This window comes from Mustela erminea, chromosome 4 (assembly GCF_009829155.1).
Source record: "Mustela erminea isolate mMusErm1 chromosome 4, mMusErm1.Pri, whole genome shotgun sequence".
Lineage (NCBI taxonomy): Eukaryota > Metazoa > Chordata > Mammalia > Carnivora > Mustelidae > Mustela > Mustela erminea.
Window position 1 is genome coordinate 88,726,209 of NC_045617.1, and position 15,991 is coordinate 88,742,199.

Sequence of the window (15,991 nt, forward strand, 5' to 3'; positions counted from 1 at the left end):
AATCACCTTCCTCAAAAAGCAAACAGTGAAAGAGCTGAGCCACGGGTCACAGATGGGGAGTATCGTTGACGTTCCCGTGTTGGCACCGGTGTGCTCTCTTTGCCTTGGCGGGAACCCTCAGGGCTCAAGGAATGTTCGGCCTCTGCTGCAATATGACCGTTGGTACCTGTTGCAGGTAGCAGATATTTGAGAATCTGAGGGAAATTGGTTATGACTGGCATTCAGTTTGGCCCAGGAGAGGACCTGTGCACAAGATCTGTTCTGGCCCTCTGTCCTGCAAAGCATCACGGGTCATTTCTCTATTTCTTTATCTCCACACCAGCCGGGTTTCCTCCTTGAGTGTCTAATTGTTTGCCTCTGACTCCTCGCTCTTGCCAGGGCTCTGTTCTAACTCATGTCCTTGCCTTCTCAAGAGACTCAGAGTTTTGTTTTCCATGCTGCCCTGTGTCCAAGCTATGTTCTCATCTTCCTCTGCTAGCTGGTCCATGCCTGGGCCTTACTTCTCCGGGGCAGAGATAGGTACATTAGAAAGAAGGTGGTCCCTGGGCTTCTCATTTCTTGACGAAAGGGATGCTAATAGTAGTTCTTATTTTGGGCATGATCTCTTTCCTTATGCCGTTGGTGTTTTGCTTTATTTCGGCTTTTACTCAAAGGATGATTCTGGAGCCGAGAAGGAGAACACCTCTGTCCTGCAGCAGAACCCCTCCTTGTCGGGCAACCGGAACGGGGAGGAGAACGTCATCGATAACCCCTATCTGCGGCCTGTGAAGAAACCCAAGATTCGCAGGAAGAAGTGAGTTGGAGGCTGGGGAGCCGAGAGGCTTCTCTGGCCAACTGAGGTGGTCTTCTCTGCTCCCTGGCAGAAAGGAGAGGCTCCCCAGTGGGTCTGAATCTAGGGAAAGGAAATCTTCTCCCTTTTTCTCTCCTCACTCATCCCCCACATGTACCTCTTGTTGCAAAGAGGTTGAGCGCCCTGCGGCCCAGGGGCCAGCCCTCACAGCCCTAGAGCTGTCCCCCTTAGAAGGAGAGCAGGTGGGGACCTCCCTACCAGGCAGGCTCCATGGATTCCTCTTCTTTCTAGGTCCCTCTCATGAGCCGAGAAGGAAGCCTGCCTTGTACAGAGACGTGGACACCACTCTCCTGGGGCAGTTAAAGCCACTGGAGGGAAGAAGAGAGGGTGGCCTCCTCGCTGTCAAGCCCTGGTGGTTGGCATGACCCGGCATGATTTTAATAGCCAGCTCAATATTAAGACTACCTAATTTCACTGGATCTTTGGGTGGAGAAGACGTGATGGTGATGATCAGACTTTTCTAATCCCCCTGGCCGTACTGTGGGGCGCCGGAGCAGACAGTGACTTCAGTTATTGTCACAGGACTTGATTCCTTTGAACCCTGGAAGACCAGGCACACACAGATCTGCTAAACACACAGGAGTTAGAGTGACGCGTGCGCACAGCACCAACTCTCTCATGGGCACTTGCTCCCAAAAGCAGGGCCGCACTCTCTCCTGGGAGAGTAATCCCCGACTCTCCCTCTGTGGGATGTGTGCTTGGGGACTTCCAACTAAGTCCCGCTCCATCCTGGGAAAGAGCTTTTCTCTGATGAGCGCTAATCAGTGAATGTATTATGGTGTGACTTGTAGAGGAATCACGGATTGTAAACAACAGGAAAAGGATTTGATGGGGAGGGTGGGGGAGGGGGAGATTTTGAGGGATGGGCCTGGCTAGTCTGCTGGAAGGCTGGCAGGGACAGAAGGCCGTGGTTCCCCTTACGGTGGAGCCTGCAGACCAAGCCAGGGTCTTCTTCCAGAAGCACGTCTGAATCTGATCAACCTCTTTTCCTCCTGGGGAGAGAAGACTTCATCCTTGATGTACTCTACAAACAAAAACCAAAATCAAAAATCCCAAGTGTTGAGGAAGATTCTGGACAAGCTGATACCCTTTGGCTGGTCTCCAAAGGAAGAGATTTAAAAACCAAAGTCCAAAGAAGAAAAATGCCAGTGACACCTGGAAGTTAACACAGGATAAACAAGTTGTTCCCTGGGTTAGCATCCTGAGGTCCATATCGAAGTTTCCTGATGCTCCGCTTCCAGAGTCCTCTCCTGATCTTCCATGCTCTAGGTGAATTTGAAAACAAAAAACTTGACAGCAGGTTCCATATTCCTCTGGCCTCACTGTTGCTTTAGGGCCCTCCATCCCATTGCCCAGAGGCAAAGAGCTGCTTGTCAGTCCCCAAAGATGGCATGCCGGGGAGATATTTTGATTCCCCCACTCCAGACCAAATAAGCATTCAGGTTTGTAGTGGCCTGAAACTCTGGATGACAGTCAACTGGACGGCAGTCAGAGTGGGCCCTTGCTGAGTTTGTGATTTGGCTCGTGGCGATTCTTCGCCGGTTAAGTTTACAGGCCTGGGTTTGAGTCTTGGCCAGTGCAGGGCTGAGACCTTGCCAGCTTGCTGTTCTCTGCCCTCGAGGCAGCCACCCTCGTCAGCATTTCTGCACTTCCTCATTCGCCATTACTGTCCAAAACCAGCACCTGCTCCATGCCATGTTGCCAAGGGAAGAGGCAGGTTTGGGAAAATGTTGCCCCTTCTGCTTTTAAGATCAGAGACCCAAATTCTGTTCTGGGTGAGAGGCCCTGGGAGGTGATAAGACAGCTTGAAACATTGACCTGACCATCGTTGTGTAAAAACTGTGCATAATTCTCAGTGTATATTTATAAATGTCTATTTTTTTATAACTTTGGGAGACTTCTTGGAGGGAAAAGTAGTAAACAGAGCCAGATTAAGGATGTGATTTATGAGCTTTTAATCAAAGGTCATAATAAAAACTGCAAATGAAACAGAATGATATACTTTGAATTTAATTTGTATTGAAAAGTCACAGCAAGGACTAAGACTGTAGGCAGATAAGGTTTAGTCCTTCTGTTGGACTTAGTACCCCTGGGAGCTATCTAAAACTCTACTTTGGGAATTTTCAAACACAGAATGAGGAAAGTATATGTGCTTTCCCTCTATATCCTTCGCCCAGCTTCAACACTAAGCAATATCTTTTCAATTCTGTTTCGTTAATGTCTCCCACCTTTTTTCCCTTTATTTTTCCTTCCTGGAGGGTTTTTTTTTTTAAGATTTTGTTTATTTATTTGAAAGAGAGCAAAAGCAGAGGGGAGGAGCAGAGGAGAAGACAAAGGGACCAGCAAACTCCCCGCTGAGCGAGGAGCCAGGATGCAGGGGCTCAGTCTTACTGTGATCATTACCCTGAGATTACAACCTGATCTGAAACAGGGAGTCAGAGGACACTTAACCAACTGAGCCACCCACGTGCCCCTTTCACTGGGCTTTTAAAGTAAACGCAAGACCTGTGTCATTTAACTTGTAAATAGGTCACCATACATCTCTCTTTGATAAACCATTTTTCTTTCTTTCTAATTTTGAAATTACAGATTCATAAGATGTTGGAAAGAAAAAAAATGTCCCATGTGCCCTTGGCCCAGTTTGCCCCAGTGGTAGCATCTTGTGCAACAGGTGCAGTATCAGACCCAGGAGACTGGCCCCAGTACAACCCATAGCACCTACTTGGTTTTCACTTTGACCTCTGTGTGTGAGTGGTTCTGTGCAGTTTGGTTACATGTGGATTCATGTAACAACCACCGTGATCAAGATCAAAATACAGAACGTTCATCACCACCAGCTCCCCTGTGGCAGTCTCTATAACCACATCCACCCCTCCCCGTCCCTAACCCCTGGCAGCCACTCTTCTGTTCTCCATCTTTATAATTGTATTTATAGGTTGTTGGGGCACCTGGGTGGCTCAGTGGGTTAAGGGTCTGCCTTCAGCTCAGGTCATGATCCCAGGGTCCTGGGATTGAGCCCCGTGTCAGAATCCCCAATTCTCCCTCTCCTCTGCTCTTCCCATCCCACTCAAGTTTTCTCTCTCTCAAAAAAAAAAAATAAATAAATAAATAAAAATAGACATGGGGGTGCCTGGCTGGCTCAGTCGGTAGAGCATGCATCTCTTGATTAAGGATTTGTGACTTCCAGCCCCATGTTAGCCATAGAATTTACTTTAAAAAAAAATTGTTAATATAAATGGAATCATATAGTTATAACCTTTCAAGGTTGGCTTTTTTCACTCGGCATGAGGAAGAGCCCTCCAGGTTGTGTGTATCGGTAGTTCCTTTGTTGTTTTTTCTTTTTTGCTGAGTCCTGCTTCATGGTACAGCTGTACCACAGTGCGTGTGACCATTCGCACTTTGAGGAACACCGTGACAGTTTCCGGTTTCGGCCTAGTATGAATAAAGCAGCTATGTACATTTGTGGAGAGGGTCTATGTAAACATAAGTTTCACTTCTCTGCAATTAATATCCAAGAATGCGATTGCTGGGTCCTGTGGTAACTGCTCATTGAATGTTAAAGGGAACCGAAACTCTCCCAGAGTAGCTGTACCATTCTGTATTCCTGTTTGCAGTGTATGAGGGATCCGGTTTCTCCGCATCCTCGCCGATATTTGGTGTTATTATTTTATATTGCTTTAGCCATTCTGACAGGTGTGTAATAATAACTCCTTGTGACCTTAGTTTGTATTTTACTTATGGCTAGAGGGGTTTATTTGCTCTCTGGTGGGATCTAGTTTAGTCTTTTGCCCATTTTCTCATTGGGTTGTTTGTTTGTAAATTTCTTTATTCTAGATAAAAGAACTTCTCAGGTGTGCGGTTTAAAGACGTTTTCCTGCTCCACAGCTTGTCCTTGTGTCCTCCCCACAGGTTCTAATGCAGACCAAAAAGCTTTTAATTTTGAAGACCAGTTTATCAGTGTTTTCTTTTACGGGTATTTTTTTTTTTTTTAAGATTCTCTTTATCTATTTGATAGAGAGATCACAAGTAGGCAGAAAGGCAGGCAGAGAGGGAGAGAGGAGGAAGCAGGCTCACTGCCCAGCAGAGAGCCGGACGCGGGGCTCGATCCCAGGACCCCGAGACCATGACCCTAGCTGAAGGCAGTCATTTGATAGTCAGCTAACCACTGAGCCACCCAGGCGCCACTACGGGTATTTTTAGTGTTGGGTCTAAAAACTCTTCACCAAGCCCTAGTTCCCGAAAATCTTTTTCTCTTTTTTTTATAACATTTTTACCAATGTATGTTTTACATTTTAGTCCTTGATCTGTTTTGAGTACATTTTTATAGAAGATGGGAGATTTAGGTAGGCTTCCTTACTTTGTATCTCTCCAGTTGATCTGGCACCTTTTGTTGAAAAGCTACTCTTCCTTCACTGAATTACATTTGTACCTTTGAAAAGACTTAGCATTTTTTGTGTTGGGGGCCAGATTTGTGTGGGTTGATAGACTTTTTTTTTTTTTAACATAATCACTATCTCAATATTATACTTAGCAAATAAACAGATTTCATTATAGCCTTTAGTATCTAGCTCATACTCCGGTTTTTCCAGCTGTCTCAAGAATGTTTCTGTTTGTTTGTTTTTAATAGTTACCTTGCTTGGATCAAGATCAAAAAAAGATCCACACACCATATTGGTTTTCACGTCTCCTAAGTATACAACAGTCCCTCTGCTCTTTACCGAGGAGCACGCCCCTTCCTGGGTGCCCCCTCCTGGGCCAGCAGCCCCCAGTCTGGCCTCTGGCGAGGACACTCACAGGCTCCTTTCCTTTGTTTCTGACCAAGGGGCAATTAAACAGTGACCAGTGAAAACTGAGAAACCAGTAACAAAATGGCCCGGCCCTCTAGGGAAACAAGCTTAAAAGGAACTGAGGTTCCTGTGCTTTGTTTTTCTAGAATCCTGAAGTTGCTGTAAGAGGCCACGTGGTTCAGTAGAACAAAGCTTGCGGACATGTGTATTCATGGTCCCACAATTGACCAGCTGTGAAATCTCGGGCAAATCACTAAATTACCAAACCAGTTTCTATAATATGGGATAATTATGATATCTCGGGAGGAGGATTTAATGAGAAATGTCTGTAACCAAGGCTTATAAATGACAATATTATTTCATTGCCAGACTTTTCCCTATTGCTTTAAAAATGACATATAAAAAACTAATACTAACTGAGAACTTAACTCTTGTCCATCACTGTTTTACATGTATTGACTCATTTACTCACAGTGATCTCATAGCAGATTTTCTTAAGGCTTCCATTTCCAACTCAGGACGGGAGGCGCAGGGAGGGCAGTAGCTTCCTGCAGTCTCCTCAGCTGCTGAGTCCCACAGCTGTAGTCCGTACCCAGCATCCTGCTCCCGAGCTCAGGCATTTTGACCTTTGGCTGTTCCTTCACGGTCATACATGATTGTCCCTCAAATGCACTGGGTGCTACTGTGTACAAACTGATTCCCAGCACATACCCACACTGTCGTTGGTCTGCGGGTGGGAGAGGAGGGACCTAGGAATGGAACCAGTGACACAGCGGGGAATGGGGAGGCAGGATGAGGCTGCCAATCACAGCTCTTGTCCATTCCTCGATGAAGTAGATGAAGACACAAAAAAGACTTGTGAAGGACTTTGATCTGTTTATGAATAATGGATCTGTAGCAGATCATAAAGGAGACTCCAGGTACTACCACTGGTACAAGGAGAGTGAGGGTCTTGTCAGGGGAAATGCCTGGGGCCTCTTTCCCTGCCCTGTGTGGGTCCTGGCAGAGACCATCTGGGACAACTTTTGTTCTGACCTAAGGTGGTATCTCTCTACTGGATTAAATGGTGTGTTCCAGTATGAGTTGGGCTGGAGAGTCTCCAAAAGTCCCCAAAATCTAGTGGTTTAGGACAGGAATGTATGCCTCCTATGAAACTTTTGAGTAGGCTGTCCAGGCTGGTTTGGTGGCCCGATGGTGTCAAGCGTCCTTCTGTTTCATGGCTTTTCCATCATCTCAGGTGCTGTTCCCATCCATGCGATGGAAGGCGGCTGCCGCCCTCTCCACTGGGTCCGCAGTCCAGCCCGAGGGGAGGCGTCTGTGCAGGAGAGCTCAAGCCCTGGAAGCTGCCCTCTCAGTGGCCCCTCAGTGCCCTCTCAGTGGCCCCACCAAACTGGAGGGAAGTGAGGAAATGTGGGTCTTAGCTGAGGTCTAGGTAAAATTTGGGAGCTCCGTCACCGTGGGAAGAACAAAAGAATGGATCTGGAAGATAGCCGGCAGTCCGCCACAAACGAGGTTGAGGGTGTGTGCCCAGGAGTGCCTGGTGGGACAGGCAGCAAACCCCTCATAAACACGGAAGCTGCCTGACTTGGCACCCGTGGTTCTGCCAGCCAGGCCCAGAGGCTAGCAGTCGGGTGCTCCTCTGGGCTGGGGTCCTCAGTGAGGGCCAACCCTCACTGCCTCTGATGTGTGACCTTGTTTCATTGCCCCTTCCTTCAGAGCTGTTCTTGGCTTCTAGGACATTGCTCTCCCTGCCTTGGTTATTCTACCTCTTGGCTTCCCCTTTGTTTGCTGGCTCTTCCCCCTGACCTACCCAGCTGTGGATGGTCACAGACATTCTTCAGCTTATGCAAGGAGTTGGCTCATCATTCCACCTCTGTCTGGTACCTCCCTGGGAGTCCTCAGCATCTGTCTGTAGCTCTCTGGCCACTGAGCTGTCAGGCTGTACTCTCGATGTGACACAGTCCACCTTGGTGGCAGGCTTTACAGCATTGTCTCATCTCCCTCTTTCCCCACCCCCCACCCCTCCCCAGGGCTAAACACTCTGGAATCTTCCTTCTTCCTCTACACTGGGTCAGTCACCAAATTCTGCCATCTCCTCCTCTTGTGCCAGTCTGATGCCGCACCTCCCTGCTGTTCCCCGCCTGTGTCGCCTGCAAGCCCACCTTCCTCCACGTCTCGTCCCTCCCCGGAGGACGACTCGAAGTTCTTCCCTGTGGCTCCTTACCCCAAGTCTAACTTGCCCAACCTGGCTTCCCAGTCTCTGCCAGCCCATAGTTTCTTTTGGATAACTCCTATCTCTTTAATTTATTCAACAAATGTGGGTCTAGCACCTTCTGTGTAGGCCAGGCACTATTCTAGGCTGTAAGGATACCACGGTGAACAAGACAGACATGGCCCCTACCCCCAGGGAAGTCAGTTCCGTTGGGAAGAAAACAAAACCCAAGCATTAGAGATTGTGGAGAGGACGTCAAGGGGAGAGTGGTTATGCCTTGAGTGAAGAAGGCCGTTCTCATCACCCCTACATCCCATGCCGCATTTTGTGCTCTTCCTGGCCAGCACCTCCTAAAATCTGACCTTTCCTTCGAGCCTCCATATCCCCTCCAGATTATATTGATCCATTCTTTCCGCATTCATTCATTCCACAAACATTAACTGAGCTACTTAGTGCAGGTGCTGAGCCAGATGCTGGGATATAGCACAGAGTGTAGTAAGGTCATTACCTTCTCTGACCTTGTGGTCCAGCTGTGGGACAGACAGCTCACCGACAGCAGACATGTGACGTCGGGTGGTGAAGTGGGGTCCTGAAAGGAAAGCCATAGTGTGCTTTGCATAATTTAAAGATTTATTCGTTTTAGAGAGAGAGCGTGCGCATGCATGCCTCCACACGTGTGTGTGGGTGGGGTTAGGGGCAGAGAGAGAGGGAGACAGAATCTCAAGCAGACTCCATGCTGAGCCCAGCATGGGGCTCGATCTCATGGCTCATGAGATCATGACCTGAGCCAAAACCAAGAGTTGGAGGCTTACCCAACTGAGCCACCCAGGTTTAAGGAAGATTTAATAAAGGGATTATCTCCAAGGGGTGGTGTAGGGAAGACAAGGGTAGTGTACTTCCTGGGTGAGTAACAGGGAGGGAGGGGTCAGTTACCAGAACCTGGAGAGAGGCCTGTGTGGGCACCTTCTGCCAAGAGCAGAGGGCTTGGCTCATGGTGGCCTCCAGTCACACACAGCAGCCCTTTAGGGAGGGAGCCCGCTGGGGAATTAATACCAGGACCTCAGTCTCCGCCGCCCAAACTTCTGATATCTTGCCTGATCTCTGCCGAATGGAAGCCAGAAGCCAGAGGGCCAGCCTCCCAGCACAGCACAGGGGGGGCAGTAGGAGTGAATGGATCTGGAGGAGCAGATGAGAGGAGCTAGGTGCCAAAGGGGTTGCTATTTTACTTTGTTGTATTATTTTTTTAAGATTTTACTTATTTTTGAGAGAGCATGAGCAGGGGGAGGGGGAGAGGTGGGGAAGGGACAGGGGAGGGGCAGTGGGAAGGAGAAACCCAGAATACCCTTGACTGCAGAGCTCAGCACAGGGCTGGATCCCAGGACTCCAAGATAATGACCTGAGCTGAAGTCAGGTGCTTAACTCACTGAGCCACCCAGGGGCCCCGAAGGGGTTGCTGTTTTAGAAAGGGTAGGGAAGGAAAGCTGTCTTTGAGCAAGGCTCTGAGTGCCTAGAGGAGGCCAGGCTAGTGGAAAAGCATTCCAGGGAGAGGGAAAAGCAAGCGCTGTGTGCCCGGAGAAGGTGGGGGGGGGGATCAGGGAGGAGCAGGGGCCACACCATGCAAAGCCTCCTGGGCCTGAGTGGGGACTTGGAGTGTTAGTCCCAGATGGGCGGCAAGGGAGTATCAGGATCATTGCAGCCTCTGGGTGGTGTTCCGGCCGAGGGCATGATGAGACTAGTTGTCTTCAGTTAGTTTCACGAAGTTTGGCATTTAGCAAATTCAAATGATTCAACTAGGGGGACAGCCAGCAACCCCAAAACTGGAGGCCCCAAGAGAGCCAACCAGGCCTCTGGACCTCACCCTGCAGTCTGAGCCCTATACCCCTGGGAGAGGGAAGAAACAGACACACAGTAACTCACTTCCCCACGGCGGTCACTTGTAGTCCAGGAGACAAATAAACGCAAGAACCTGATTAACACCACAGACCTAGACGAGGAGCAAGTGTCCGGAGGGTTGGACTTGAGGGCTGAAGACCGGCATGAATGGGGTGGGCTTGGCGAGTGAAGCTTCTGGAAGAGGTATGGGACCGGATGGGAGAGCCGAAATGGCCTGAGGGAAGGTGGGAGGGCAAGGGACCCAGTGGGAGAGGATTCAGGGGCTTAGTTACCCTCCACCCTCAAGGCCCTGCTTTCCCTGTACTGCCCCTGAGGCTCCCGTGCCCCTTCTGCACAGCGGCGAGTCTGGGGTCAGCTGGAACCAGCCTTCTCCCCTGTAAACCTGGCGGAGACCCCTTCTGTGACACTGGTCTGCACATTGTACCCCAGTCAGGCAGGCTGGGTTTTGGAACATCTCCTCCAGCTCCACGCCAGTATTGCCCCAGGAACGGGGCCTTTTTTTTTTTTTTTTTTTTTTTTAAGATTTTACTTATTTATTTGAGAGAGAAAGAGAGATCACGAGCAGATGGGGAGGGGGAAGCAGGTTCCCCTCTGAGAGCAGAGCTGGACACCAGGCTTGATCCCAGGACCCTGAGACCGTGACCTGAGCTGAAGGCAGAGGCTTAAGGGACTGAGCCACCCAGGCACCCCGAAAGAGGCCATTTGAACTGATGGGGTCTGGGGTTTGAAGGGGCCCTGCTCCAGCTCATTTACCCAGGTGAGTTCCTGATATTCTTCGAGGTTTTTAAATAGAAGGGTTAGGAGGCTCAGAGGCCCTTAGGAGTGGTGCCCTGGGTGTATGAGGAATGGCTGGAGCCTTGCCACTTCCTTGCCATCATGAAAGAGCCTCGGGGGCCCCAAATTCTAATTTGATTTCTTTAGGACTTTGTTAAGCATTCATTTATGAATTTTCTTCAATCGCTGTTGACAGGTCTGTCATTCTTCTGTTTTACTCAGGCTCATACTGAAACAAGTTTTTAATTCTCTGCACGTCAGTCAGCCCACAGTGCCCAGGTGCAAGTGGGGGGCAGCCGGCCCGAGGGTAAAGAGTTCCCATGGACATTCTCGCTTCTGGAAACACATTCGAGGTATTTCTCCTCCTCTGGGAGCGAGCAGCTTACCCTCATCTCCATTTTATTACCAGCTTTTCCTTATTTACTAAAAAGTTATTTTATTTAATTTTGACTAGATAATATATGTACACAGTAGAAAATTTCGAAGACAAAGATAGAAGGGATCCCCTTCTTGCCCTGTTTCCCAGACCTCCAGGTCTTGTCCCTGGAGGCTGCCGTTATGTTAGTATCAATATTATCTTAGGTATTCTTCCAGAAATAGGCTGTGTTTTGAATGCGAATGCTTGTATATACTCTCTCCTCGTTTTACACAATGGCAGATATTATGTAAACTATCCTTGCTTTCCGCCCCACTTTGCAGTGTACCGTTGGGGAGTGGTTCCATGTCAGTAATAAAAAGTTGCTTCGTTCTGTTCCTTGGCTGCAATGATGTTCCACAGTGTGGCTCTACCATGAACTTACAGCCAGTGCTGGGGGCTGGATGCGTAGGGAGTCTCCAGGCTTCTTTTTTTTTTTTTTTTTTTTGTCAGAGAGAGAGTGAGTGAGAGCGAGCACAGGCAGACAGAGTGGCAGGCAGAGTCAGAGGGAGAAGCAGGCTCCCCGCGGAGCAAGGAGCCCGATGCGGGACTCGATCCCAGGACGCTGGGATCATGACCTGAGCCGAAGGCAGCTGCTTAACCAACTGAGCCACCCAGGCATCCCTCCAGGCTTCTTTTGTGCACGGATGCTGCGAGCAGATTCAGGCACATGTCATTTCGCTGGGCACGCCCACTGCACGTGGACAGGTGTCCCCAGATGGCTCACGAGCCACCACAACTTACACTCTCACCTCGGCACCTGCCTCTTACTGACTTCCACCTCCTGTTCTCCAAACCTGTTAGAGCTCGCCAGCCTGAGAGGTAGAAAATGGGCCCTTGCCATAGTTCCGTTGGTGTGGAGATGATTTTATCATAGCAAGCAGGTGTGTGGTGGGGGGCAGTAATCGGCCAGAACTGGGGACTTCAGCACCACGTGGTGTGATGATATACCTCAGGGGGACCCCCCCATCCCCACCCAGGAGCCCCGCCGTCACAGGCTCCTTCTGGGCTGAGGCTTGAGAAAGAGCATCCCAAGGATGGTGACCCCGGAGTTGGCCCTTAAAGCTGAGCAAGTCAAGCAAAGGACAGAGGGGACAGAGACCACAGCAGGTGAGGGGGACACAAGGCTCAGTGTGGAAATGAAGGCTAAAGGCGGACCCTCAGGGCCTTGCGGGAGAGTTTCTGTTTTGATCCTGTAAGGGTCCGGGTGCTCGTGAAAAACCAAGATGCATTTGCGCCCAGATCCATTGACAGAGTACCTGCCGCGTGCACGCCGGGGGCCACGCTAGATGGCACGTCCTCCCAGCAGCCCGAGCCGGGGTGCGATTATCATCCCCACTTAATGCGCGTCTCATCTCATCTCGTAACAGCACTACCATTCTCGCTGCTTCTTGCTGCGTAACACAAGGGGACACAGAGGCTTAGAGGTTAGAGGACATGGGTGAGGTCTCCAGACTATGGAATGGCTAAATGGGTTTCAAGCCCTGCTTCCTCCTGACCACTGACTGCCACCTCTGGGAGCCACTCGTTGGGCCCCACTTTGAGGGGGGATGAAGGGGACAAGAGCCCTCACTGGGAGCAGAGGCAGCTGCAGGACACCAGGCCCCCTCCCAGCATATCTCCTGTGATACCAGTGGCTGACGTGTCTTCCAGCAAGCTCTGTGCACAGCAAGCAAACACAGACACACATTTCCCCCTTTTTTTACACAGGTGTTAGCAGCCTCGTCCACTCTTCTGCATTTATTTTCTTCCCCAGTAATAGCTCTTCGGTCTTCTGTTCCATATTAGTTCATAAAGAGCATCCTTATTTGTTCTTACATCTGCAGAACATTCGTTGTGTGTCTTACTCTAATTTATTACCATTGATTTAGAGAAACTGAGGGTATTTCCAACAAACAATGCTGCGATGACATGATGTCATTTTACTGGGCTCTCTGTAAGCCAACTCCCTGGGAGTGGAATTCCTTGCCCACAATATGTATTTCATATTTTGGGAGCTATTGCCAAATACCTCCCATGGGGGGTGGTACTATTTTAGCTTCCATCCGGGGGAAAAAGAACCTATTTCCCTATACCCTTGTCAAGACAAGTGATCGAGGTGTTAATCTTTTGCCAATCTCAGCAAAAAATGGTATTTTAGAATAGCTTTAGTTGGCATTTCTGTTATGGCTGAGGTAAACTTTTCCATGGTGGATATTAAAATGCAGTGTTCCCAACGCCACATCCCTGCCGGGGAGGGACCCAAGATGTTCGTTCTTGGGAACCCAGCCTTCTCCACTGTCCCTGAGCTGGTCGGGGCACCCACCAGTCCTTTCAGTTCACAAGTTGTCCTGGTGGGCGTGCAGAGGAGCAGAGTGAGAATTCCTTCTGAACCTCGGCATTCTGAGTGTGTGTGTGTGTGTGTGTGTGTGTGTGTGTGTAATATTCCATGTAAATCACCCTAGGAGCTGTCCCTGGCTGCCTTATCTTTCTCCAATGCCAGAAGCTGCCCCCTACCTTGACCATCCTCCCCTGAAAATAGGATTAGCCAAGCAGTGTCTCCTGCTTGGCTATATATACTCCTTCTCCCTTTCCCCATGTTTCTTGGGCCGGGTACATTCTGGAGAATGATTAGACACTGTCCTAAACTCCCAAGTTGGCCAGTCTCCAGGAGAACAAAAAGGTCAAAGAAGACACACATGTAAGCCAGCCCAGGTTTTGTACTCCTTCCAAACCTTGCTAGTGTGGGACACTGTCCCTACAAACTTGTCAGAGACAGTGGTACCTGGGCCCGGGCACTTTCTTGATTACCGAGGGGACAGGGCCACCTGTAGCCCTCTAGAAGGTCATTCAGACATGGACCCTGTCCTCGAGGAGCCCAAGACTAGTCCTGCCATGTCCTCTAAAGTACTTAGTTTCTTTTCTCAGAGGCCCGAATATACCAGGTCTCATGGTCTCCTCTGAAGTCTTCTCCTGGCTCATTCATTCTTCTGGAATGTTCTGGAAACTCTGAGATCCTGTCAGGGAGTATGTCCCCAGCTTGTGTGAGAGAGACCTGCATCCTTCCTGAGCCCTCAGAAGCACCCAGGAACGCTGTCCCCAATAGCTCTCCTTTGGGGCCATCTCCAACTCATCCACCTAGACTGGGGCAGACCCACTCCCACCCCACTGGCCCCAGCTCTGCTATCCCTTCTTTCCAAAGTTCTCTCTCCATCGAAATAATTTCCTATTATTTTTATTTTTTTTAAGATTTTATTTATTTATTCGACAGACAGAGATCACAAGTAGGCAGAGAAGGCAGGTAGAGAGAGGGGGGAGCAGGCCCCGATGTGGGTCTTGATCCCAGGACCCTGGGATCATGACCTGAGCTGAAGGCAAAGGCTTTAACCCACTGAGCCACCCAGCAGGAACCCTGAGGGAGAGAGAGTCTTTTTTTTGTTTTTGTTTTTTCTTTTTTAAAGATTTTATTTATTTACTTGAGAGAGAGACAGTGAGAGAGAGCATGAATGAGGAGAAGGTCAGAGAGAGAAGCAGACTCCCCATGGAGCTGGGAGTCCGATGCGGGACTCGATCCTGGGACTCCAGGATCATGACCTGAGCCGAAGGCAGTCGTCCAACCAACTGAGCCACCCAGGCGTCCCGAGAGAGAGAGTCTTAAGCAGACTCCATAGTGAGCATGGAGCCCGATGCAGGGCTCCACACCGGACTTGATCTCACAACCCTGAGATCATAATCTGAGCCAAAACCAAGAGTCTGGTGCTTAACCGACTGCCTCACCCAGGTGCTCCAGAATACACTCCTATAATACTTCTGTGTGTCAGGTACTATTTTAAGTATTTATATTAAATGATAAATGGGCACAGTAAAAAATTCAAAAGGTAGAAAAAGATACACAGTAAAAACTAAGTCTTCCTCCTCCTGCTGTTTCTACTGTCACCCCATCCCCCACCCCAGAAACCACCACCAGTACAGGTCTCCTGTGTGTCCCTTTGGAGCTCCTCTATGGAGACATAAGCACATGGGTATCTGTTCCTTTGTCACTGTCACACAGGTGGTGGCATATAAAATGCCACCTTTTGTATCTGGCTTTTTTGGTTAATTTTTTCAGGTTTGCTTTCCACGGCTCTGAGGGTCTCCCCACCAACCCCTTCCCACCTCGGAATGCAGAGCGCTGTGATGGGGCGGAATGGTGACTGGCAGGCCTGTGGTCAGTGCCACGTCCCTCTGTACGACTAGCTGCACATTACTGAATCGCCCGAGTCTCACTTTTCCTCATCTGCAAAGTGGGCTAATACCTCAAAGGTGTTACTGAACAGGAGAGAAAATGGGAGAGAGAAGTGTGGTGTTAGAGATGATATGTGTGACACTCCTGCTGGTACTGACATTATCCCCAGTTTCCTGCTCCTCCCCTGGCACCCCCCCCCCCATGTAGTGATGGCGGCCAGGGCCTGGGTGATGGGTCAAGAGCGCATCCCAAGGGAAGGTGACACACAGGAACAGGATCGGGGCCTGACCCATCACTGTATTTCTGGGATGCCTGAGCAGGGAGGGAGTGAGAAGGGGGAAGTAGGAGGGCTGGGTTGGTGGCCTTTGTCTCAGATGTCAGCACTGGTGAGCTTATAGCTCTGCCCCTTTGGAAAATGGGCATGCCTCCCACCCCCCCACCCCCAGACAGTGCAGCTCCAGAGGCAGCCTGGGTTCCTTCCCTGCAGAGATTTCTGCTGTACTGGAGACAGTCAAGAGTGAGCAGGCCTCAGCTCTGGGTACCGTAGGAACCATCAGTTTCCTTGAGGCCTCCCTCCCTCAACTGCCGTGAGCCTGACAGGGCCTCAGGAGCCCACAGCCTGTTGGAGCATCTGTCCAGCTGCCCAGCCCTGCAGTACCCCCCTCACCACCATCTAATCTCCACATCCCAGCTTCTTTCTTCCAAGCATATTCCAAGCTTGGCAGGAACTAAGAGTTAACAAACCCTAGCCCTTCAGGAAACTGAGGCCAACTACACACAGAGCTGTCTGGTAATGTCCACTTTGAGTCTCCTCAGGGACTGGGGCAAGGCAGGTGGCACGGGGGGCCCTGGGCCC

General features: G+C 49.9%; 1 protein-coding gene across 5 annotated transcripts in view; it reads left to right on the forward strand.

Moving 5' to 3' along the window:
* Positions 1–11,003, forward strand: part of TAF8 (TATA-box binding protein associated factor 8) — a 29,793-nt gene extending 18,790 nt beyond the window's left edge. For 2 of the 5 annotated variants that reach the window (XM_032339942.1, XM_032339934.1), the window contains exons 8-9: positions 654–793; positions 1,082–2,844. In XM_032339942.1, the coding sequence (XP_032195833.1) occupies positions 654–793; positions 1,082–1,094 (153 nt within the window). In that variant the 3' untranslated portion in view covers positions 1,095–2,844. Of the gene's footprint in view, positions 1–653; positions 798–1,081; positions 2,845–4,684; positions 4,795–10,738 lie in introns of those variants that run through there. The other 3 variants (XM_032339935.1, XM_032339940.1, XM_032339936.1) reach the window with 3 other exon arrangements.
* The last annotated feature ends 4,988 nt before the right edge of the window (positions 11,004–15,991 follow it).